Here is a 24,600-nt window from a genome sequence, read left to right on the forward strand (position 1 = left end):
TGAGCAAGACTAATACATGCTTACTGACTGCCCGAACCCAATATATCATTTGCCTTTTCTGCATCTTTTTTCAAGTGTTCTATTCCTGAAGAGGCCAGTCCTCCTCATCACCTCCCCAAACTCCTAACTCCCTTAGCTTAGGTACTGCCTCCTAGAGGAAGTCTTTCTTGATTTTCCCGCATGTTGGTGTCTTCTGCTTTTTGAACAGATGCTGTATTTGCTTATAAGTGTACAGGTTGTATCCCCACAGAGATGTGACTCAAGCAGCAAAACTTCTGAGTGCACCCTGAACCAGACTAAAATGTGACTTCAAGATGTCTAACAAAATAAATAAAAATACAACACAACAAAACTGAGTCACAGGGACTAGTTACTATTTGACATCATTGCCCAAGAGGACTGGAAACTCACTGAACATAGAAACTGGTTTTTAATGTTAACTTTGTATTTGCAATACCTAACATATCAGGTGCTAATTTGTTTGAATTCGAATAGGAGATAATGAAACTTTTTCGCAAGGTAAAAATGCATCTAAATTATTGAACTTAGAAGAGAACAACTCCCTGATCCATCTGCTAAACAAATACTTCTGAGTGTAATAATTGCACATTACCACAGATACTGGAGGGGCCTGCCATTTCCATCTCCAGCTCATTGTACAGATGAGGAAGCTGAGGAAAACAGGGTCAAGTGACTTGCCCAGGGTCACACAGCTAGTAAGTGTCTGAGGCCAGATGTGAGTCTTCCTTACTCCAGGCCAGCACTCAATCCACTGTGCTACCTAGTTGTCTACACTACCAAATCCCTACTGCAAAAGATAATAAAATGAAGCTTTATCTGTTCAGTAGGAGTCTGTCAATTTAACTGCATGCCCTCAAATGATCTGTAGAATCACCAGTGCCCTAGATTGAAGTAAACAATGCCACGGGTTTGATAGGTATTTAAGCTTTCCTGCCCACTATCCACTGGCAGCAAAGGAGAAACAAAACCCAATGTTCAATCCATCTATATTCCAGTGGGGTTTTATTGAAAGACTTGAATTACAGCTGGTTAGATCCTGGAAGAAAAGTAGGTGCAGGGATTATAAAACATGCCATAGTCTTCGTACAGAATACTTTCAAGGGGGCCAGTTTCTTTAGGCCTTTAGAGTTTCTTTCTTTTAAAAGTTCTTAAATTTAAATCGTGAACTTAAGACTCACAAACTCATACAAACACGTTTCAATCTACAAGTATTTATTAAACACGTACTATGTGCTAGGCACTGGGCATACAAATACAAAGAATGAAACAATCCCTACTCACTAGGAGCTTACATGTTAATGGTGGAGTCAAGTACATATATAAATGTATACAACATAAATAAAAACTGAATAAATACAAATATATACAGAGCAGTTAAATATAAGGTAGTAGAGAAAGGAGGGGATTAGCAGTTGGGGGGGCAGGAAAGGCTTCATGCAGAAGATGGTGCTTCAGCGGTATCTTTAAAGGAAGAGGACTCTGCAGCAGAGAGGAGGGAGTGCATTCCAGGCACATGGGCTGACCAGAGCAAAAACTAGGGAGATGAGATGGAGTGCCACGTAGGAGAAACAGAGGACGGTTTGGCTGGATTAGAGTAATGCCAATACATCTGAAAGATGGGGGTAGGGGGATAGATTGTGTGGGGCTTTAAAGGCAAACAGAAGAGTTTATATCTGATCCTAGAGGCAACAGGAAGCCACTGGAGGTGACTGAGAAGAGTCATATGGTCAGATCTGCTCTTAAAGAAAATTACTTTTGCAGCAATGTGTAAATGGACCAGAGAGAATAACCTGAGGAAGGGAGATCAATTAGGAGGCTGTTGTAATAATATAGGCAAGGCGATGAGGGCCTAACCTAAGGTAGTAGTTGAGTGAATCCAGAAAAGGTTGGATGTGAGTGAGATACTGTAAAGGCTGAAAAATGCCTATGTGGTATAAGGGAGAGTGAAGAGCCAATGATAACACCACAGTTGTGGACCTGGCAGACTGCAATGAGGGTGGTGCCCTAGACAGACACAGGAAAGTTGGGAAGAGGGGAAAGCTGAGCTTGTTCTTGGACATGCTGAGTTTTAAATGCCTCCAGGACATCCATTTGGAAACTTCAGATCTGTGCCAAGTCATTTTGATGATTACTGCTTTTAACATAGTTTAAAGTCTAGTACTACTAGACCACTTCCTTTGCATCTTTTTCTTTTTTTCCATTATTTCTCTTCAGTCTTGATCTTTCGCTCTTCCTGATGAACTCTGTCATTTTTTCTAACTCTGAATCCTCTGGTAGTTTGACTGGTATGGCACTGAATAAGCAATAATTTGGGCAGTACTGTCTTTATTATTGGCATATCCTACCCATGAGGAATTAAAATTTCTCCAATTATTTAGATCTGTCTCGTTCTGTCAAATGTTCTGTAGTTGTATTCATGATATTCCTATGTGTCTTGGCACATGGACTCCCAAATATTTTATACATCCTAGTCATTTTGAATGCAATTTTTTTATCCAGGCCTGATGGACTTTGTTGGCAATATACAGAAATGCTGATGATTTATGTGATTTCAAATCCTGAAACTTCACTTAAGCTAATTTTTTCAATTATTTTTTGTTGACTCTTTTGAGTTCTCTAGATAGACCATCATATCATCTGCAAAAGATGGTAACTGATTTTCCTTTTCCTATGCTCACTCCTTCAAATCCTCAATTTGATCAAAAAAATAAGTCAATTAATGGAAAAGATTCAGTACATAACATACAAAAACGTTTGATAAACCTAAAGACCCCAACTCCAGGAGGAAAGGCTCATCGACAAAAACTACCAGGAAACAATCTGGTAAAAATCAGGCATACACCAATATCTTTAATTCTAAATGGATATATGGCTTAGATATAAAAGGTCACATCATAAACAAATTCGAGGATCGATGACAAAATATTTTTTAGAGCCATGGGTAGGGGAAGAATTCATGACTAAACTAAACTAGCAATGGAGAGGATCATAAAGATAAAATAGACAGTTCTGATACTAAAAAATTAGTTTTTATATAAATGAAACTAATGCAGTTAAAATTAGAAGGCAAACAATGGAGAAAATATTTGAAGTTTCCCTAATAAAGATCACATATCCAAGATATATAAGGAACTGCTTCATACTTAATAAGAACAAGAACCATTTCCCAACAGATACATGGTCAAAGGATATGAACAGGCAATTTTCAAAGAAAGAAACCTAACCTATCAATAGACACATGAAAAAAATACTTCAAATTACTAATAGAGAAATGCAATTTCAAACAACTCTGGTTATACCTTATATCCGTCAGACTGGCAAAGATGACCAAAAAAATGACATTTGTTGGAGTAATGATAGGAGAACAGGCCTACTAATTCTTTGTTAGTGTTCTGAATTTGTCCAGCCATAGAAAGCAATTTGGAACTATTCCCAAGAGGTTATTAAACTCTGCATATCATATTTTTCCTGCATTTATTTTTATTCTGAACTTAACAAGCTAAATCAACTAAAATGAGCACTTCAGTGAACACAGAACAGAGAGGGTTGTACATAAAACTGAATCTTTACTACACACAGGTTTCTTTTCATTTTAAATGTATAATAAATTCAACATGTTATTTTCAGAATTATTCTACTTGTGATTCTTCCAGCTTTCCTTCTGTTTTCTTTTGTGCATTTTAAACATGTTTCAATGACCCTCTTTTTGTGGTGGGAGGGGAGAAACTCTGTCCCTAGGGACCCCCCCATTCCATTGAGAAAAACAAAAACCTTTTTAAAAAAATTATGCATGCCCTTTTGACTCATTCCTACCACTACTAAGCCAATACCCTAAAGAGATCAAAAGAGAAAAAAGTCCCATATGTACAAAAATATTTATAGTAGCTCTTTCTGTAGTGGCAAAGAACTGGAAATTTAAAGGCGTGCCCATCAACTGAAGAACAGGTGAACAAGCTACAACATATGAATGTAATGGATTATTGCACTGTAAAGAAATTATTAAAGGGATAGTTTTAGAGAAATCAGGGAAGTACAAATTGATAAGAATAAACAGAATGAGGAGAACAATTTATACAACCACAACATTGTAAAGACAATTTTGAAAGACTTAAAAACTTTTGATTAATGCAATGACAAACCACAATTCCAGAAGAACAACGACAAAGCCATCACAGCCACCTCTATTAGAGAGGTAATGCATTCAAGTTATAGAATCAGACATACATTTTTAGAAATGGCCAATGAGGGAGCCTGCATATCTTACAAAAGGTTTGTTTATTTTTCTTTTCAATTGGGGGTGGGGTGGGGAGAGTTTTGGAAGGGGACGGAATTAGAAGAAAGGAGAGTATTAAAGTATATTGCCAAGGAAGAAAAAGAAAAAAATTTCCATTAGGCAACTGCCATATGGGAATGGAACTCAGGCAAGAGATTGTATATACACATATATGTATATATAACCAAATATTCAATATGCAAAAATGAAAAAAGAGGATTGTATATGAAGCTACAGTCTTGTTTGTTTAGGAAAGTGTTTTAAATTTAACCAGGTAGTTATAAAATTGCTATGTGTTATTTTCGGAACGAGTTTCCTTTCTTATATTTTCAGATGCTTTATGGACATTCTTTTCTTTCCTTTTAATTCTGTATCTCCATCACTACCCACTAAGGCACCCTAGGCACCCTTTCTGTGTAACAAACAAATATAGCCAAACAAAACAGATCAACTCATTGGCCATGTCTGAAAATGTCTCATTCCACATTTCTAATCCAGTAGCTTTCTGGTAAGAGGTGAGGAGAGAAGAACACATGCTAGGCAATGGTCAGTCCTGCCACCTAACCCGAGGCAGGGGACAAAGTCCCGGGGCACAGATGATATAACAATAGGGGAAATCATTAGGCTGTGATACAACTCAAAATTCCAGTTACCTGGGGAGTAGGAGAACTACTGGACAGTTCTCTGCCACAAAGGAAGCAAAAGGAGGCATTGTACTCATGACAAAGTTATCTGGTAGCCCTTTGGACACACTCGGCATGGGAGACTCGAGGCCCCCAACCACAGTTCATTTCACAGAACTCACCAGAATCAGATCACAACATATCTTTGACCTGTGCTTGAAATTTTATCCTTATAAAACAAATCCATTTTATAACCATTCCTCGTATGAGGTCAGTCATTTATGCCACTCTGTTATTACCTGTGTTTAGGACAGCTTCCAGCAGCCTCCTAACACAGCTTATTTCATCATCTGTCTTCTGAAGTCATGATTGGTCACTGCATTCGCCACATTTATAACAAAAAAAATCAAGATTATATCAATACAGAAAAAAGCTTTTGATTAAAATGCAACACTGTCACATTAGAACACTGAAAAAGCCTAATAATAAGTGAATCTTTCCTTATTGAGTATAAAACTTAGAGCTAACATCATCTGTGACAGGGAAACACAAGGAGATTCTATGACCAATCAGAGGCAAACTGTTAGCACCATTTTTACATAGTTCCAGAAATGCTAGCTACAGCAAAAAGATAAGAAAAAGAAATTAGGCAAAGCACATACAAAGAGGAAACCAAGCATAACTATTTGTAGATGATAATAAAGATTAGAAATTCAATATAAAATTGAAACAGTAACTTCAGTCAAAAGGTACTTAAAATCACAAACATCGTCAGCTTTTCTGTACATTAACAAAATCCAGCAGAATAAGAAACGGACTTTCAGTCAAAATAACTACATCTGGGATTCTACCTACCAAGTCTCATTCAGGACTTCAGTGACAGAAGGTAGACATCAATTGAAAAGATAGAAACCGTTCATGGTCGGGTCCAGTAGAGCGTGTTCCTCAACCAGCCTTCTCCGTGCTGATACAAATACTAGTATTCTTATTTGGCCAGGAGGTTGAAAAATGTCATTTTGTACCAGTAAATTCTGCTGCTCTTAACCATTTAAGAAGATGAACTAGCCAGGGTTCACATGTTTGAGTTGAAGGACATTCTTTTCTCAACTTAAGGAGTTTCTGAAGCAACTTGTCCTTAGTACATATTGAAGACCTCCAGTAGACTCCAACAGAGATGCTCACTGGGGACAGGGAAGGGACACCTCTGACTTGCTGGTATTCATAATTAACTTAAAGATAATATAAAGCAGATGACACTGGAAGGTGGCAGTTACCTCAGGATGAGCAAACTCCTCATTTTGAATCCAAATGAAAGTCTGAAAATGACCTTGACAATGCTACTCTTAAGAGCACAGGTGCAAAGCCTTTTACAGAAGTTATACAGGGGAAAAAAACCTACTGACCTTTTACCATGCAACTGTATGAAATTACTATGTTTCAGAGAAAACTAGTAGCTTTAAAAAACAAGAATTTAATAAGCACTTGCTCTGTGAAGGGCTAGGGATACAACCAAAATGAAATATGCTGGCCCTCAAGCAGCTTACATTCTTTTTAATTTTTATTCTAAAGTTAATGGATCCCAAATGAAATAGGTTATTTCTATATGCAAAGTAAAACAGAAAAATAGGATATGTGAAAATGTAAATGTCTATTATATACAGCTTGCTTTTTAAAAAAGTGTACAGTAAATTCATCATGTTACTTTCAAAGCTATTCTGCTTGCCTATTTTCTTCTGCATATCCTTTATTTCTCTTCTGAGGAAAAAAAATATTGCAACGACTCTCTTCTTTCTTTTCTTTGCAAGATCCCTCTCCCCCAATACAAGAAAGAGTAACATAATCCTTGGAACAAATAAGCATAGTCAAGTAAAGCATATCCACACATCTGTCATGTCCAAAAATGTATGCACGTCTCACTATGCACCTTGCATCCATTCCTCCTTTCAAAAAGTAGGTAGCACGCTCCTTTATCAGTCCTCTGGAGTTGTGGTTGCTCATTGCATTGATCAGAGTTCTTAAATCTTTCAAAATGAAGATGATCAATTCTTAACATGTAAGTAAAAATCACTAAAATAAATCTTACCTAATGCAAAAGCTTCTTCTATTTAGGAAAAGTCTCCCAAAACAGGGTTTGCACTTTGCAATTTAAGTATACAGTCAAAAAGTGGTAATAAGAAAATAAATGAGACTAATAACAATAATAATAACCATAACAAAAATAATGATGCTGGCTTGATCCATCCATTGGCCTCATTATTAAAGGTAAATTTTCATACATCAATAGTGCCTCAAAACTGTAAGGTGGGTCACAGCAGTCAAAATAAGGCACTGGCTAACAAATGAATAAAGTCTACCCAAAACACCCTGCTACTTTTCAGTAGCTCATGCAAAAATTAATTGGTGTTATGAACCAATGGCAGGTGTTTGTTTCCCTAGATGATCTCCAACTAAAAGATCAGGAGATAAGAGTACCAAAAGACAGCTTAAATATCACTAGCTTAAATTTGCGAGCTGTTAAGTACAGAACCTCCAATGTGGGTCACATTGTACTGTAACAGGAAGTTTCTCTCTTAAGAAAATAGACATTTCTGTAGCTGGGAACAAAATCTCACATAACCTCTTCAGAACCGAATAAATAATGATTTCATTTGATGATAACTTTTTAAAGCTAATTTGATAGAGATATCCAATAAAGTGGCCCAGGGATCTGTGCTGAATACTGGGCTATGAGTTTTGTAATGGCTTAGAAAACAAGGTTATAAAAAATCATGACAAAAGCTGGGAATGATAACACTCTGGACTACCTAGTCAGGATTCCAAAAAACTTAACATGCTAGAATTTTAGTCCAAATTAAGTAAGATGAAATTTCATAGTAACATATAAGTAAAATCTTACACCTGAGTACAAAGAAGAAACAGAAGAGCTAGAATACTGTTGATCTGAAACATATCTGGAGATCTGGGTGGAATATAGGCTCAGAAAAAGTAAGTGTCATGAAAGAATAGCCCAAAAAGCTAATTCAATCTTAGGCTACATAAGAAGTATAATCATCAAAATGAAGGAGATGCTACCATATTGTTAACTCTGTCCAGAGAAAATATAGGGTACAAATTCTTAACTTAGGGACCACAAACATGGATGGAAAAAAACATTTTGATAACTGTATTTCAACACAAGTTTTCTTCATAATCCTAAGTATTTTATCTTATGCATTTAAAAGCATTTTCTGAGAAGAGGTCCATAGGTTTCACCAAATTGCCAATGGGGTCTGTGTAACAAAAAAAAGCTAAGAACTCCTAATCTAAAATAGTCATTTGATCTAAAATACATCTTTCATCTCTGGATTTCTCACTCTGAAACCTAAGCTGATCTGACTTGTGAGAGTATCACACGGCTCCCTATACATAGCTGGCCTTAGTCATATTTCATATTCTACAATAGTAATCTTGCCACCTTTACTGCCACCATATGCATACCCTTGCCCCCATATTCCCCACTGCCTAGTTTTCCAGCTCAAGAACCATGGTGAAAATTAAATTAATGCTGTTATTGCTACTAAAAAACAAAACAAAACATGTCAATCAATTTCTTTATGGCTCCATTCACCCTCCCTGTTATTTCTCAAATAAAACAATTTCCCTGGGTAAACATTCCCCTAAGCTGCAAGGTTTTAGCCAATTAGAATGTAAGCTCCTTAAAGGCAGTGGCTGTCTCATTTTTGCATTTATATCTCCAGCACTTGGCATAATATTTGACACGTAGTAAATATTTTTTCATTTGTACATTCTGGGCACCACATTTTAGTATTCTCTGAGAAATGTGCAGCAAAGGGCAACCAGGGAGGTGAAGGGCCTTTGCTTCATGACCACTTCATAAGGATGAGTGGAAAGAACTAAATATGTTTCACTTGAAGAGAAAACTCCAGTGGTGGTGGTGGATGAGTGACATAATAACTACCTTCAAATATCTGTTGTGTTGTCAGTGGAGATTAAGTTTGTTTTCCTTGGCTGCAGGTGAAAATAGGAGGAATAGGGAGAAGTTGCCAAAAAAAATGTGCAGAAGGGGGGTAAATGCAGATTTTTTTAAAACAAATTGTTAATAATTAGACCTATCAAAAAAATGGAGCCAGCTTTCTTGGGAGGCAGCAGGTTCACCCTCTTCAAAAATCTTAAAAGAAATTCCAGGTAGTAATCTGAAATACTGTAGGGGCAATTTTGTTTCAAATGAAGGTTGAACGTGATGGCTTCTAAAGCCCCTTCCAACTCTGAGATTCTTTGACTAGAATTTTCCGAAGCTTTTCCCCTCCATTATGTATTTGTTTTGCAGTTAAATTCCAGTATGACATCTGGGATGAGGCATGCTTTATTCATTACATTTATGGAGATTCTCAACAGTATGAATTAACTGACGTTCAGTGAGTTGTTTCCTCTTGATGAAGGCTTTCTTAAAAGTGGTTTTTTTTTAAATTATCCACCATGATGATTTGATGACATATAAAAAAGATCTGACTTGTCCTGAAGGCTTTCATTATGTGAAAAGGGTTTCTCTCTCCAGTATGAAGTCTCTTATGATCCTCTCTTTCTACTCTTTGAAAGTTTGCTCACATTAATTACACTATGTCCTGGCCTTCAGTATGAATTTTCTGATGTACAATGTTTTATTTTTTCATGAAACCCTTTCCATAATCTGTACATTCACGTTTTGTCCAGCATTAATAGTCTCATGTTTCTTAAAAGTTTATGTAACATTTTTAAAAATCCCACTCATTACATGAAAGATTTCTCAAATATGAGTTTTCTAGTGTATATTATTTTCCCTTCCAGCTGAAAAGTTTTCCCATTCATCTGAATCACAGGGTTTATGCCTATTATGAATCCCATGCTTCAATGAACTATGTGAGGTTTTCTCAAATTCACTAAATTCAAAGGGTCTCTATATACTGAATTACAATTGTTTTAAGCTTTGACTACAGTCTAGTGCCCCTTCATTTTATTCAAAATGTTTCTCTCCCCTACAAGTTTTGTTATGCTTATTAAGGCTTCCTTTTTGGCTGAAGGCTTTCCCACAATGGTTACATTTATACGGTTTTTCTCCAGTATGAACTCTCTTATGTGAATTAAGGTTTGTCTTTTGGCTGAAAGCTTTTCCACATTCACTACATTCAAATGGTTTTTCTCCAGTATGAATTCTCTCATGTTGTAAAAGGGAAAAGCTATTCCTGAAGCCTTTCCCACATTCCATACATTCAAATGGCTTTTTTCTAGAATGAATTATCTTATGCATTTTAAGGTTTCCCTTTTGGCTGAAGGCTTTCCCACACTCGTTACATTCATAGGGTTTCTCTCCTGTATGGCTTCTCTGATGTCTCAAAAGGACTGAGATGTGTCTGAAGCCTTTCCCACATTCATTACATTCAAAGGGTTTCTCTCCACTATGAATTCTCTCATGTTGTAAAAGATAAAAATTATTACTGAAGCCTTTGCCACAAACACTACATGAATATGGTTTCACTCCAGCATGCATTCTCTTATGCGAATTAAGGCTTGCCTTTTGGCTGAAGGCCTTCCCACATTCATTACATGAATATGGTTTCACTCCAGTATGAATTCTCTTATGTGAATTAAGGCTGGCCTTTTGGCTGAATGCTTTCCCACATTCATTACATACATAAGGTTTCTCTCCAGTATGAATTCTCTTATGTGAATTAAGGTTTGTTTTCTGTCTGAAGGTTTTTCCACATTCGTTACATTCGTAGGGTTTCTCTCCAGTATGAATTCTCTCATGTTGTAAAAGGGAAAAGCTATTCCTGAAGCCTTTTCCACATTCCATACATTCAAAGGGCTTCTTTTTAGAATGAATTATCTTATGCATTTTAAGGTTTCCCTTTTGGCTGAAAGCTTTCCCACATTCATTACATTCATAAGGTTTCTCTCCAGTATGAGTTCTCTGATGTCTCAAAAGGATTGAGATGTATCTGAAACCTTTCCCACATTCGATACATTCAAAGGGCTTCTCTCCAGTATGAATTCTCTCATGTTGTAAAAGATAAAAGCTATTTCCAAAAGCTTTCCCACATTCATCACATGAATATGCTTTTTCTCCAGTATGAATCCTTTTATGTGAATTAAGGTTTGTCTTTTGGCTGAAGGCCTTCCCACATTCATTACACACATAAGGTTTCTCTCCAGTATGAATTCTCTCATGTTGTGAAAGAGAAAAACTATTTCTGAAGCCTTTCCCACATTCCAAACATTCAAAGGGCTTCTTTCTAGTGTGAATTATCTTATGCATTTTAAGGTTTCCCTTTTGGCTAAAGGCTTTTCCACATTCATTACACTCATAGGGTTTCTCTCCGGTGTGACTTCTATAATGCCTTAAAAGAACTGAGATGTGTCTGAAGCCTTTCCCACACTCATTGCATTCAAAGGGTTTCTGTCCAATATGAATTCTCTCATGCTGTAAAAGGTGAAAGGTATTTCTAAAGCTGTTCCCGCACTCAATACATTCAAAGGGCTTCTTTTGAGTATGAGTTATCATATGCATCTTAAGATTTCCCTTTTGACTAAAGGTCTTTCCACATTCACTACATGAATATGGTTTCACACCAGTATGAATTCTCTTATGTGAATTAAGGCTGGCCTTTTGGCTGAAAGCTTTCCCACATTCATTACATACATAGGGCTTTTCTCCAGTATGAATTCTCTTATGTGAATTAAGATTTGCCTTTTGACTGAAAGCTTTTCCACATTCACTACAATCAAAGGGTTTCTCTCCTGTATGAACTCTCTCATGCTGTAAAAGGGAAAAGCTATTCCTAAAGCCTTTCCCACATTCCATACATTCAAAAGGCTTATTTCTAGAATGAATTATCTTATGCATTTTAAGGTTTCCCTTTTGGCTGAAGGCTTTCCCACATTCATTACAAATATATGGTTTCTCTCCAGTATGACTTGTCTGATGTCTCAAAAGAACTGATCGGTGCTTGAAACCTTTCCCACATTCATTACATTCAAAGGACTTCTTTCCATTACGAATTACCTCATGGATTTTTAAGCTTCCCTGATGTGTGAAGGCTTTCCCATATTTATTAATTAAGTAGGGTTTCTCACCACAATGAGCTCTCTTCTGTTCATATAGGTTTCCTTTCTTCCTAAAGGCTTTTCCAAATTCATTACATCTATAGAATATATCTCCAGTATGATTTTTCTCATGTTGCCCTAAGTAGTGTTTACTGCTTAAGACTTTGACACATAAATTACATTTATATGGTTTATCTTCAGTATGAATTCTTTGATGTTCAGCTAGGTAAGCTTCCCCACATTCATTATATTCAAAAGGATTCTTGGCAGTAAGAAATATTGTATGTATTTTAAGGTGTTGATTCTGACCGAAGACTTTCCCACAGTCGTTACAACCACAAGGTGTACCTCCAGTATGTATTTTTTGATCTTGGCCTAGATCATTTTTACTGCTGAAGACTTTCCCACATTCATTAAATTCAAGTGGTTTCTCTTCAGTTTGAAGTCTTCCAAATACATTATATTCATGAAGAAAATCTGGGGGGAAAAAGGGTGTCAATATTCAATGCTCTATGATGAAAGCAAAATGGAAAGGCTTCAAGGTGAAAATAAAGAAAAGAATGCTGGGAAAACTGAGTGGTATCCTTGATAGAATGTAGAAGAATGAGAACATAGGAGAGAAAGGGACAAAAGACTTTTGACAGTAGGGAACAAGCAAGATATAAGGCTCTTTCAAAATAATGGGGAGTCATGCTCTGTGATGTTGGTACAGTTCCTTACACCCCAAATAACTATGATGGGGATTAATAGGTCATGACAGGAGACCATCCACTAAGGGTCCAAAGAAGAACAGACATAAAATGTTAGTTACAGAATGAAGGGTATAAAGTTGGCTATTTATCAGTAATAATAAACGTAGTACTATCTATTGACTTCCAGGGCACGAATCTGAAAAGCACTTATAAGACTGGTCAAAACTTGATGATTACTACCTAATTCTGGTGATTCATGAAGAGACTAATGGTATTTCCTAGATTGCATCACTAGGAATTATGAAGTCCTGAGCAAAACTCCAAAGTCTCTAGGAATAAAGATAGTGTTTTTATCTGCCTTGATAATAAAAGACAGGGGTGTAAAAGGAAAAAAAAAAAAAAAAAAAATCTGGTTATGAAGGTAGAAATAGAACTGTGTTTCTATTTCTGGAATAGATTCAAGTACTGTAATGGCAGGATCCTGACCATGGATTTAATGAATGCCAAAAGACCTGGCAACAGAAATCTGGGTCTCACATGTTTATATACAAATACATACAGAATTAGTTATAACCAAGGGAACAAAAGAACCTGCTGCAAAGAGATAAACTCAGGTCAAATATAATTTTTCCCCAAAAAACAGAATAGAGTTACAAATCACAAATCAATAAGTTTCCCTTCAATTCCTGCTGAAATTCTAAGATGTTTTATTAAAGGTAGGGTTCCTGCAAATCTAGAAAAGGAACCTACAAGAACAAAGAGTCAGCATGGACTAATCAAAAAAAAATCTTGATTAACTTAATTTCCTTTCTGACTATATTAGACCAGTGACAGTCACAGTGGATAGAACAGCTGCCTCAGAATCAGAATGATGTGGTTTCAAGTTACTTAACGTCAGTGGCCTAAGTAACTTTCTAAAATTATAAGTTATAGCAGTTACTAATCTGCACTGGTAGAAGAAATTTCCTCCTGTGAAGCAATCTACATGGATGAAATTATGTTTGGACCAAAGTAAAAGTAGTTCAGGGAAACACTGTTGAGAACTTGCCTGGATTTTTTTCCAAAGCATAAGGTGAAATCTCTCATGTTATCTCTGTGGCCAAGATGGACAAGAGCACACAGTAAGGTGAATGTAGAAGTCATTGAATGACCAAAACCTAGTAGTCATTAAAGTCTTCCTGCCAACTTAAGAAACAATTTTCTAGTGCAGTGGTCTCCAAAACGGGGTGTCCTCACCCCAAGGGCCGTTCAAGACAATCCACTGTGGTAATAAGGTTGAGGCTGAATCTGTGGTTTCACTGGCATAAAGAACCCCCCCTTTACCAATCAATACAAGTCCTTCTCTGCAACTTACTGTCTTGGAAAGCTTCCAAGACCACCGAGAGGTTAAGTAACCTATCTAGGGTTCAAGACCTAGTATGTGTCAGGAGCATAACTTGAACCCAGGTTTTCCTGGGTCAGCAGCAAGTTCTTTTATCTATTATACCATGCCACCTCTGAGGAAGGAAATATTAAAATTTCTATTTATTATTTAGCTTTATAAATATTTAATGTGCATATTGTTATTAGTGTCCTCATTCAGTATCTATATCAAATGATATGTGTTACATACAGGATACGAGGTATCCTGTGAAGAGTACTCTCATTCATTTGTTTGATATCAGTTTAAGTATGCTCAACTGAAATTAATTTACAGATTAAATGATCAAAGTTTTATAATTCACAAAATAGACAAATGTCTTCAAAATAGATTCCTGTAAAAATATTATTGGTTAAAGATAATATTAAAAATGTGAACACAAGTGACCAATAAGTGACATCTTTACTCCTTGAATAAGCTCTTCATGGGCCATATTATGAAGTAAATGTTAAAAATTAAATCTGACAAGCAATCACACAAACAACTTATAAACTGTAAAGATTGTGTTAAATATGGGTTAACAGGAAAGATTAATGAACTGAATATGCCTTTGAAAATTAGAAAGCCAACGTAAATTCGCAATACTAACGTAATTTACAAATTTAGTGCTATACTAAAATACCAATAGGATACTTCACAAATCTAAACAGAACTATAAAATTCATTTGTAGGAACAAAAGACCTAGAATTCTAAGGGAAATAATGAAAAGAAGTTATAAATGAAGAAGGAATAGCACTTCTTGACTTAAAACTATATGTAAAGAAGCAATAAAAAAGCAACTGGTACTGGTTAAAAAATAGAAAAGGACATCAATGTAAAAGACTAGACAAGGATGACAAACAAATAACTGAGCTTAATAACTCAGTGTTCAATAAACCTAAAAATACCAATTACCTAGGAATTATGACTCACTTTGAAAACTAGAAACTAGTTTGGCAGAAATCACGTTTAGAACAACAGCTTACACCACATTTCATGATCAATTCAAAATAAACACAGGATCTGATTAAAGATCATAGCACAAAAAAAAATTAAGAGAAGCATATCACATAGCTTTTTTCACAACTAAGGGTAAAGGAGAATTCTTAACGGCTAGTCAAGGAATATAGACAATTATAAAAAGTGAAATGGATCATTTTGATTACATGAAATCAAAAAGCTACAGAAAGAACAAAATTAACACAACTAGGATAAGAAAAGAAGTGGTCTATGGGGAGCGGCGGAGAGAATCTTTGTATCAAATCTTTGTATCAAATACCTCTAATAAGGGACTGATATCCAAGATATGTAGACAACTAATAGAAACATGTAAAACCAAAAGCCAGTTCCCAGTGGATAAATTATTTAAGTACACAAACAAGCTTTTCTCAAAAATAACTGCAAAATGTAAGCAATCATATGAAGGAATACTCCAAATTATTAATACGATAAATTAATTTTTAAAATCCTAATATTTCATTTAGAAAATTGGCAAAGAAGACAACAGATGGGAAGTCTAGGTGCAATGGATTATGTAAAAACAGGCATCTAATGGAATGTTTGGTGAATCCGTGGAGTATTGTGCGAAAGAAATGACTAAAATGTCCATAAACTGTGACCCAGATATTCCACTCCTAAGTATTTCCTCCAAGAGATCACTGACAAAATTCCAGCCCTATATACATCAGAATATATGTAGCAGTACTCTCATACCACTTTTTATGGAAACAAAGAAGTGGAAACAAAGTAGGTGTTAATCAGCTAGGAAACAGATAAACATATTGTGGTGCATTAACAATCTGCTTCTTTACTCTGACCTTGTGTGAAGAGGTAGGTGGTGCTCTTTTGCCAATGGAAATGGTTCTTCCAACCCCTCCCAAATTCTACTACGTATTTAATATACTTATTAACATTAGTGTCCTCACTCAGTATCTATGTCAAACGATTCGGTGTTACACACCCTATCCTATCCATTCTTTCCCTTTCTGCAATGTTGGGCTATCTATCTACTGTATCTCTCTCTTCTCCCTACAAACTCACTCATATCTTCTCCATCCTGAAAAACCCCTCAGTTAATCCTACCACCTCACTAATTTAGAGTCCTCTACTTATCTTTTCCTTTATGGCTAAACGCCTTTAGAAAAGTTGTCTACTCTCTGTGCCTCCCCTTCCTTTCCAAACCCTTTCGCAATCTGGCTACCCACCTCATCACTCCACTGAAACTGCCCTCTCCAAAATCACCAGGGATCACTCCATTGCCAGATGTGATACATGCTTCTCGGCCTCTCCGCTGCATTTGACGCCGCTGATCATTTTCTCATCCCAGATAACCGTTCTACTTTAACACTTGTTTCAAAGAGAATTTTTTTCCTAACAATTGAGACATTTAGGAACACTGAGCATAATGCAAATTTCAAGTTGGTTTAAACATGATTTCTTCCACAAAAAACATCAAGAAGGCAGAAAACCGCACCACTTCTCAGTAACTCCAAGCCACTTCCACAAGCAAACGTCAGGTCTTTTTCAAAGTGCCATATTTATCATAGATCTTCTAGTGCAGCAGGAACTGGGGTCAGCCCCCAAACTCTCCCCTAAACAGCTTCCACTACAGCCAAATTCCCTAGGCCAGAGGCGCTGCCCTTCAGCTCGCTCTGCTGCCCCAGGGCAAGCAGTAGCCTGAGTCTGAGGAAAGCCACTATTTATTGTAGTATTTACGTATCTTTTAACTGTTCAACATATACAAAACTTGGATGCCATTCTTTTATTAGGTTCCTCTTTTTTTTAATGTATTACTGATGATGTTTTTGAGTGTTGTGCCCCTAACCCTATTTTCCCCAAAAGCCCTGTGGTTTTTCACTTTTTAGGAATGCCTTTTTTTTTTTATACTCTCTTCTTTCTATTACTGCTCTTTCCTGGTCCTGTTCCTATCTGTCCAAATGCTCCTTCCCGGTCTCCTATGCTAATTTTTCACAGATGACACACTATCAATCATATGTGTCACCCAAGGTTCTCTCCGAAACCATCTTTTTTTTCTCTAGACTACCTCACCTGGAAATCTCATCAGCTAATTATCAATAATCAATCAGCATAAATTTATATAAAATTTAAAAAAAATAATCAATCAGCTAATAATCAATTAATATACCTACACAGGTGGCATCTAAATTTACATATTCAGCCTTAATTTCTCTCCTGAGCAGTAGTTAACAACTACAACATCACCAACTGTCATTCAGTCATCTCAAACTGGGTATCCTACAGGACAGAAGTGTCAAGCCTGAGCCAGATTAATTAGGAATTATATAACAAAATAAATAAAAATACAATACAACAAAGACAACATTACATTTTAAAACTAAGTCAATACACAGTCCACAACAAAATAAATAAAAATACAATAAAACAAAGATAACATCACATTTTAAAACTAAGACAATACCTAGTCCACAAGGATCCTTATTATGGATTTCTATTTGAGTTTGACATCATCCCTATAGAAATCTCAAATTCAACACTTTGGAAACAGAACTCTCCTCTTCCTTCCAAAAGATGAAAAACAACACAAAAAACTCCCTCTTTTTCTTGTGAACTGCCCTATTACCATCAAGAACACCACTATCCTCCCAGTTGCCCAGGTTCTCAATCTTTGCACCATCTGTACCTCCTCTCACTGATCCACATATTCAATCCATGGCCTCTCAGTGCTTCTGTCATATATGTACCTTTCTTTCTACTCACAGAGCCCTCTCATCTCCTCTCAGCTGGACTATTTCAGTAGTTTCCTAACCGGTCTACCTGACTCAAGTCCCTCCCTATTCCAACATATCCTCTACTCACCTACAAAGGCGGTATTTCTAAAGTATAGGTCTCCACATCACTCTCCTGCCCAAAAAGCTCCAGTGGGTCCACATTACTGCCAAGATCAAATATAAAGCCCTATGTTTGACATTTATAGCTTTTCACAACCTGGCCTCTCTCTACCTTTCTGGTCTTAAACGTGACCCTCCTTCACACATTTTACAATCCAGCTACATTGACCTACTAGCAGTTCCTCATCTATGCCATCTTGGAACACCCCTTCACCTCTGCCTTCATTTCCCTGGCTTCCTTTGCGACTCAGCTCAAGAACAACTTTTTGTAGGAGCCCTTCCCCTCTGAATTAATTCTATATCCACTCTGTATATATCTCTCATGTTATTATTTACATGTTGTCTCCACTAATAGAATGTAAGTTCCTCTAGGACAGGGATTATTTCTGCCTTTCTTTTTCATCCTTATTGCTTAGCCCAGCATCTAGAGCATAATCAGCATGTAATAAATGTTTATTTACTGACTGAAAATTTAACAAAGTACTACTGTGCTATAAGAAATAATGAATACAAAGAAGCGTGGAAAGATTCATGTACTGATACAACTACAAAAACAATATTCAAAATGACAGCAATGTAAATGGAAAGATTAAACAACTAGATAATCAAAATTCAATGGTATGACATCATAATGACCAAGTGTGGCCCAAATTAGAGATTCAAGAAAACATCTCAAAAAAACCCCCCAAATCCAAACATCTCCCCCTCTTTCACAGAAGCGGGCGGCTATGGGTGTGGGATACTGCATATGATGTTACTTTTCTGATACATCATTTAATTTGGTAGAACTTTTTCTTATAAGGCCTATAAAAACCTCATATCTACATGTTAAAACCTTGTCTAAATTAGGAGTTTCAATGAGTTCTGTTTCCACTGTTAAAAATATGATACTGTAACTTCTGAATAATTTTCAGGAGGAAGATGGACATTTATTAGCCAAATCTGGCTAATACATTAAATTTAATTTATTAAAAACCTTGAATAATTGGTGAACAGGACTAAAAAACGAGCATCATGGTAAAGTATGATCAATGACGCAGTTTTATATTTGTACCTATTTATCTTTCTGTTTTCTATTTCCTACATTTATTCCTCCCCTTCACCCCTCCCAAACGGCCATAACAGATCTTTTTTTAAAAGAGGAAATACAGAAAAAATTCAGCAAAACAAATCAATACACTGAAATAATTTTATTTTATGTGCAGTGACCCACAGCCGTGGATCCTCACCTCTGTAAGGAGCTAGGAGAAATTTCTTCTCATTTATCTTCTTCAGGGGCCAAGCTTGGTCTTTATGATTTTTGCAACACTCTATTTTATTTTCCTACATTTTAACGTTCTGTGGTGCTTGCTCTTTCCACATGCACTGTTGTACAAGGTCATTGGGTGTCCTATTTTCCTGGCTCTGCAGACTTCATTTTTGCATCAGTTCATATTACCAATTCCATGCTTCTCTGTATTCATCATGCCCATCAGAAAGCACAGCACTCATCATGTTCGCACATCATGACCTGTTCAGCCATTCCTCAATCCATGGCCATCTGTTTTGTCTCCAGTTCTTTGCTACCACAAAAAGCGCTTCCATAAATATTTTGCTGGAAGACAGACCCTTCTTTTTATTGATGATGTCTGAGGGCAAATACTTAGCAGTGGAATCTCTGGGTCAAAAGGTACTGACATCTTAGTCACTTTTCCTGCAAAATTCTAGATTGCTTTCCAAAAGGGCTGAACCAATTCACAGCTCCATCAACAATGCATCAATGTGCCTGACTTTCCACAGCCCTTTCAACAATGATTATTCCTGTCCTTTGTTATCTTGGCCAACTTCCCGAGGATGGGGTGAAATCTCAGTGCTATTATTTGCATTTCCCAAATTATTATTGAATTAGAGTATTTTTTCACATAGTTGTCAATAGTCTGCAATTATTTTGAGAAATATTTGACCACTTATCCACTGGGAAATAGCTTTTGACCTTTTTTGTTAGAAATCTATGTATCTTGGATATCAGTCCTTTATACTTGATATAAAGATATTTTTTTCCTAGTGAACCACTTTCCTTATCTTAGCTGCATTAATTTTGTTCCTTCAACAACTTCTTAATTTCAAGTAATGAAAGTTACTTGTTTTATCTCTTATAATTGTCTCTATTCCTTGTTTTGTTAAGCAAAGACGCCTATTATCACCACTACTATTTAACACTGTCCTTAACTAGAAGAAAAAATTGAGGGAAGAAGCACAGGCAAAGAGAGAAAGGGGGAAGGAGGAAAAGGAAGGAGACAGAGAAGAGGGGGAAGAAGAAAAGGAAGGAATAGAAGAAGGAAAAAGCTCTATTAAGCACCTACTACAAGCCAGGCACTGTGTGGAGCATTTTACGAACATTTATTTCATTTGGTCCTCACAATAATCCTGGGAGGCAGGTGCTAATATTACCCAATTTTACAGCTAAGGAAACTGAGGCAAACAGCAGTTAAGTGACTTGCCCAGGGTCACAAAACCAGTAAGAGTCTGAGGTCAGAAGTGAACTTGGATCTTCCTGAATCCAGGTCCATCACTTATCCACTCAGGAAAACAAAATGATCACTTTTCACAGATGACATAATTTATTTAGAAAACCCTAGTTAATGAAAAAAGTGTATTGAAACAATAAATTTAGCAAAGTTGCAGGATCAAAAACAAGTACACAAAAATTCTCATCATTCCTTTACATGAGCTACTCTTGTTTCATTAAGAATTCATCCCCCACCCATGGGTGTGAATGTGCCTTCTCTTCCAAGTTATTTTTATCTTATGATCTTTAATATTCAGGTCACAGATTCATTTTGAACTGATTGTGTAATATGATATAAGTAATTGCTCTCAATCTAACTTCTGCCAGACTGCTTTCCAGTTTTCTCAGCAGTTCTTATCAACTACAGAGCTCTTTACCAGGTAATTTACTTCAGAGGTCTATTGAACACTGGGTTTGGTTTCATTATTTCTGAGTCTTCCTGAAACTAGTCTTTTCCATTGATCTTTATCTCCCTATTTTTTTTAACCAATACTAAATGATCTTGATGATTTCTGCTATCTAATATAATCTGAGGCCTGAAAGTTCTAACCCTTCTTCATTCCTACTTTCTTTTATTATTTCCCTTAAAATTCTATATTTTTTCCTCTAAATAAAATTTGCTATTTTGTCGAGCGATATAAACTATTTTTTTTTGGTAGTCTGACTGGCACAGCCCTAAGTCTACAAATAAGTTTTGGTAGTATTTTCATTTTTGTTATATTGGCACAGCCCAGCCATGACCACTGGACTATTCCTCTAGCTATTAAAGTGTTCTTTATTTCTTTAAGGAATATTTGGTAATGTATCTATGACTCCCAAATATTCTATGCATTTTGTAATTACTTTGAATAGGAATTCCTTTTCTATCACTGATGAAGCATATTTTTCAACTATGACAGTTGAACTTAGAATCAAACCTTCAAACAGCTTTATCACAAAGTACTTAAAAATAAGATTTTTAAAACAAATGAGCCATATTCAATCACAATGCTTTTACTGCTACCATTAATAAAATTGCTTTAGAATTTTATTTTTTATTTTTAATCCTTTTTATATTGTTTTTTGTGTATGTTTTATAATGCACACGACATACCAGTATAGTAACACATGCACCTAATTTATATAAATAACTATAAACATATGTGGAGGAGTGTGTTCAAAATTTTTTTACTTAACAGAACAGCTGATGTACAATTTTAAAAGTCTGGAGACTACTGCTTGAGTGGAGGGCCCTCAGATCTACTAGTGACCTTGGGCTACTTAATAATGGTTTACATGAAGGAACAGATGGGGATGCTTATCACAGCTGCAGGTGATACAAAGCTGGAAGAGAAACTCAACACATCACGTGATGGGTGAGGTACAAAGGAAAAATCCTTGCCAGGCATGAATGGTGGATTCTACCTGCTAACACTGAAATTACAGAGTTTTAAAAAGATTAATTTTCAAGTACAAACGGGAGCTCACTGGAAAAAGGGACAAGGGGCTAGAGACCTGCAAAAGCGCACAGTGGCAATCCAAACAGGCTGCGTGCAGAGAGGGGGTCTGTAGGGCAAGGAAGAGCATGGCTCTGCAGGAATGTCCCCTAAACAAGAGTAGGCCTAGCATGCCGTTTAATTCTGGAGACATTTTAGGAGGAAAACCAATAAGGTAGAGAAGAGTGACAAGAAGGCAGGCAGCCAGGATGGCGAAGCAGCCCAGCATCGTGCCAAGTAAGGATCCGGCAAAGAGCTGTGGATGTTTAGATTACAGAAGACACGGCAGAGGGGCTACGTGACAACTGTATTTAAATAACGGAAGGGCAATGACGCAGATGGAGGATCACCACCAGCCTGTTACCGCGTTTCTCAAGCGGGAGGGAAAGGCACCTTCTAACTGAGAAGCAAAGTTGGGGTAATTTTGAGAGCCATCAAAAATATAATTAAAATCTAAGAAGATGACAGAAAGCACTGGGTAGGAGCAGAACTCATTCCTGAGTGTGACAAGCAGGAAGACAAGGTCATAATAGTGTTGACTTAAGATGAGGAATAGGGGAAATACCGCAAGATAAAGAAGGATCTGAGGAAAGCAGGAGTGGTTCCAAAACCAGGCTTTCATAATTTCACAATGAATTAATGAACCAGCCTATTTATTCCTCCTTCCAATCAATTCTCCACAAAACTGATTAATTTTCCCAAAATATTGATTTCATCACAGGATTTCCTCACTCAAAACCTGACATTTCCCTCACTCCTCTTGGAAGGCATCCAAAGGCTTCCCTAAATCACCTCTCATCCCAGTGAGGTTGCTCTACTGCCTGGCCCACCTCATAGTCTGCCTACACGAATCCAAAAAGGGCCTCGGCACTTTGTACCTATGTCTAGATAAATGATCTCTTGATCACCTGATTTAATGAATATATATTGTATGCATCTTTTTCAAGGCACTCAGGAGACAATAAGAAAAAAGGGAACAATCTCTGAGCTCTCAGACCTTTCATTCTGCTACAAGGAGACAACAGGAAAACAGATAAAGAGTTTGAAACCAGAAAGAACATATATAGCCCGGAGAGTTTTGCTACTGGGGAGGAGATCTAACTCAAGCTTCGTATACATGATACCTGAAGAGAAAAGCAGGCAGAGACAGGGGACTGAAGTTGAAGAGAGATTTTAGGAAAGGCTCTGTGGATCTGGCAGGTAGCTGTATTATCATGACAACAATGAGCAGTAATGAAATCACCAAAGATAAGAGTGTAGAGTGAAAAAAGAAGTGACAGCTGAGGTCTCAATACTATGTGATCTTCCAGAAGAGAGAATAGCAAAAGAATGAAGACAGAGCCCTGAAGGGACACTCAAAATTGGTGGAAAATGGTGTGGAGGACAAAGGGGACAATAAAAACCCAGAGGTGAGACAATTCAAGAGGTGGGAGAACCAGTACAGGAGAAAGCTGAGGAGGGAAATCAGATGGTCCCAGGGTGCAACTTAGACAGTCTAAGGTCTTCTTGCCTAATCCAAGGCCAAGTAAGAATCCCCGCTAAGACAGACTTGACAAGCAGCCACAAAAGGGAATACACTGAATCTGCCATCAGCCCTTTTCTTTCACAGAGCTGGCTGCTGGCAGATGTGCCTTGCATCTAGCTCATGCCTTGTCAATGCCCAAGACCTTGAGCTCCACGACACCGCCGATGAGCGCCCATCCTGCTTCCACTTCCAGACTTCCGTTGAGGAAGGCATTCCACCTGCAGAAAGTTCTGATCTGCCTCATTCTTCATTCAGAGACCAAGCAGCTCTGCTTCCACATGACAGCCTTTTCAAATACTTGGAGAGAGCCATCATATCCCCTCCAAATTCCTCTCTTCCTCAGGCTAAACAAAGCCATCTATGTCAGCCAGTCCTAGGATGACATGGGCTCCATTCCTCTTGCCATCCTACTCACCTTTCTGAATATGCTCCAGCATGTCTAATTCTTTTCTAAATTATGGCACACTGGACAGAGGGACTACCACCAAATCTCAGCACTGGAAGGGGTCCCAGAAGATAGCAAGTGAAATCTGTACCCAAATGAAAATACATCTGCACTGGTTACTACAAACTGAGATGCTGCAAACAGGTAAAAGATGATTAAGATTGAAAAACAAGCCCTTGCATCTGGGTGGCAGGAGGAGACCGTTCAGACAAAAGGTGCTGGCCTATAAGAGGGAAAGTCCGAGGCTGAGCTCCTGTCACTGCTAACCAACTTACTACATGCAAATCAAGACCTCAATTTTCCCCTTTGCTTTCAGGCATACACATAGCAAAATGCACCAACACTCATTAATTCTTGGTGGGGAAATTCTCATTACTGACTTAAGTAACAGGGATCAGGTAACTCCATAATTTTCAACCCCCCCACAACAAGCTCTTCCCTGTTGCTGAAACTGAGATGCAGAACAGAGTTTCCCTGTGCTGATTTGTAAAGTGAGAACTGTCTTTATTTGTAGGCTTTGACAGTGGGCAGAGATGAACTGCAAGGCAGACAAAATATATCCGAGAGTAGAAAGAAAGGAATCTTTGAAAAGGGAGTGAAGGAAAAAGAAGAGAGAAAACAATCCTAAGGAGGGAGAAGAAAGGATGGG

General features: G+C 37.1%; 1 protein-coding gene across 1 annotated transcript in view; it reads right to left on the minus strand.

Moving 5' to 3' along the window:
• Nucleotides 1-1,212: 1,212 nt before the first annotated feature.
• The window catches only part of LOC110202934 (uncharacterized), a 37,296-nt gene continuing 13,908 nt past the window's right edge, over nt 1,213-24,600 (minus strand). The window contains 1 exon segment of the mRNA XM_020979299.2: nt 1,213-12,474. Within this exon segment, the coding sequence (XP_020834958.1) occupies nt 9,908-12,474 (2,567 nt within the window). The 3' untranslated portion in view covers nt 1,213-9,907.

Source organism: Phascolarctos cinereus, unplaced genomic scaffold (assembly GCF_003287225.1).
Source record: "Phascolarctos cinereus isolate Bilbo 61053 unplaced genomic scaffold, phaCin_HiC Scaffold_2;HRSCAF=192, whole genome shotgun sequence".
Lineage (NCBI taxonomy): Eukaryota > Metazoa > Chordata > Mammalia > Diprotodontia > Phascolarctidae > Phascolarctos > Phascolarctos cinereus.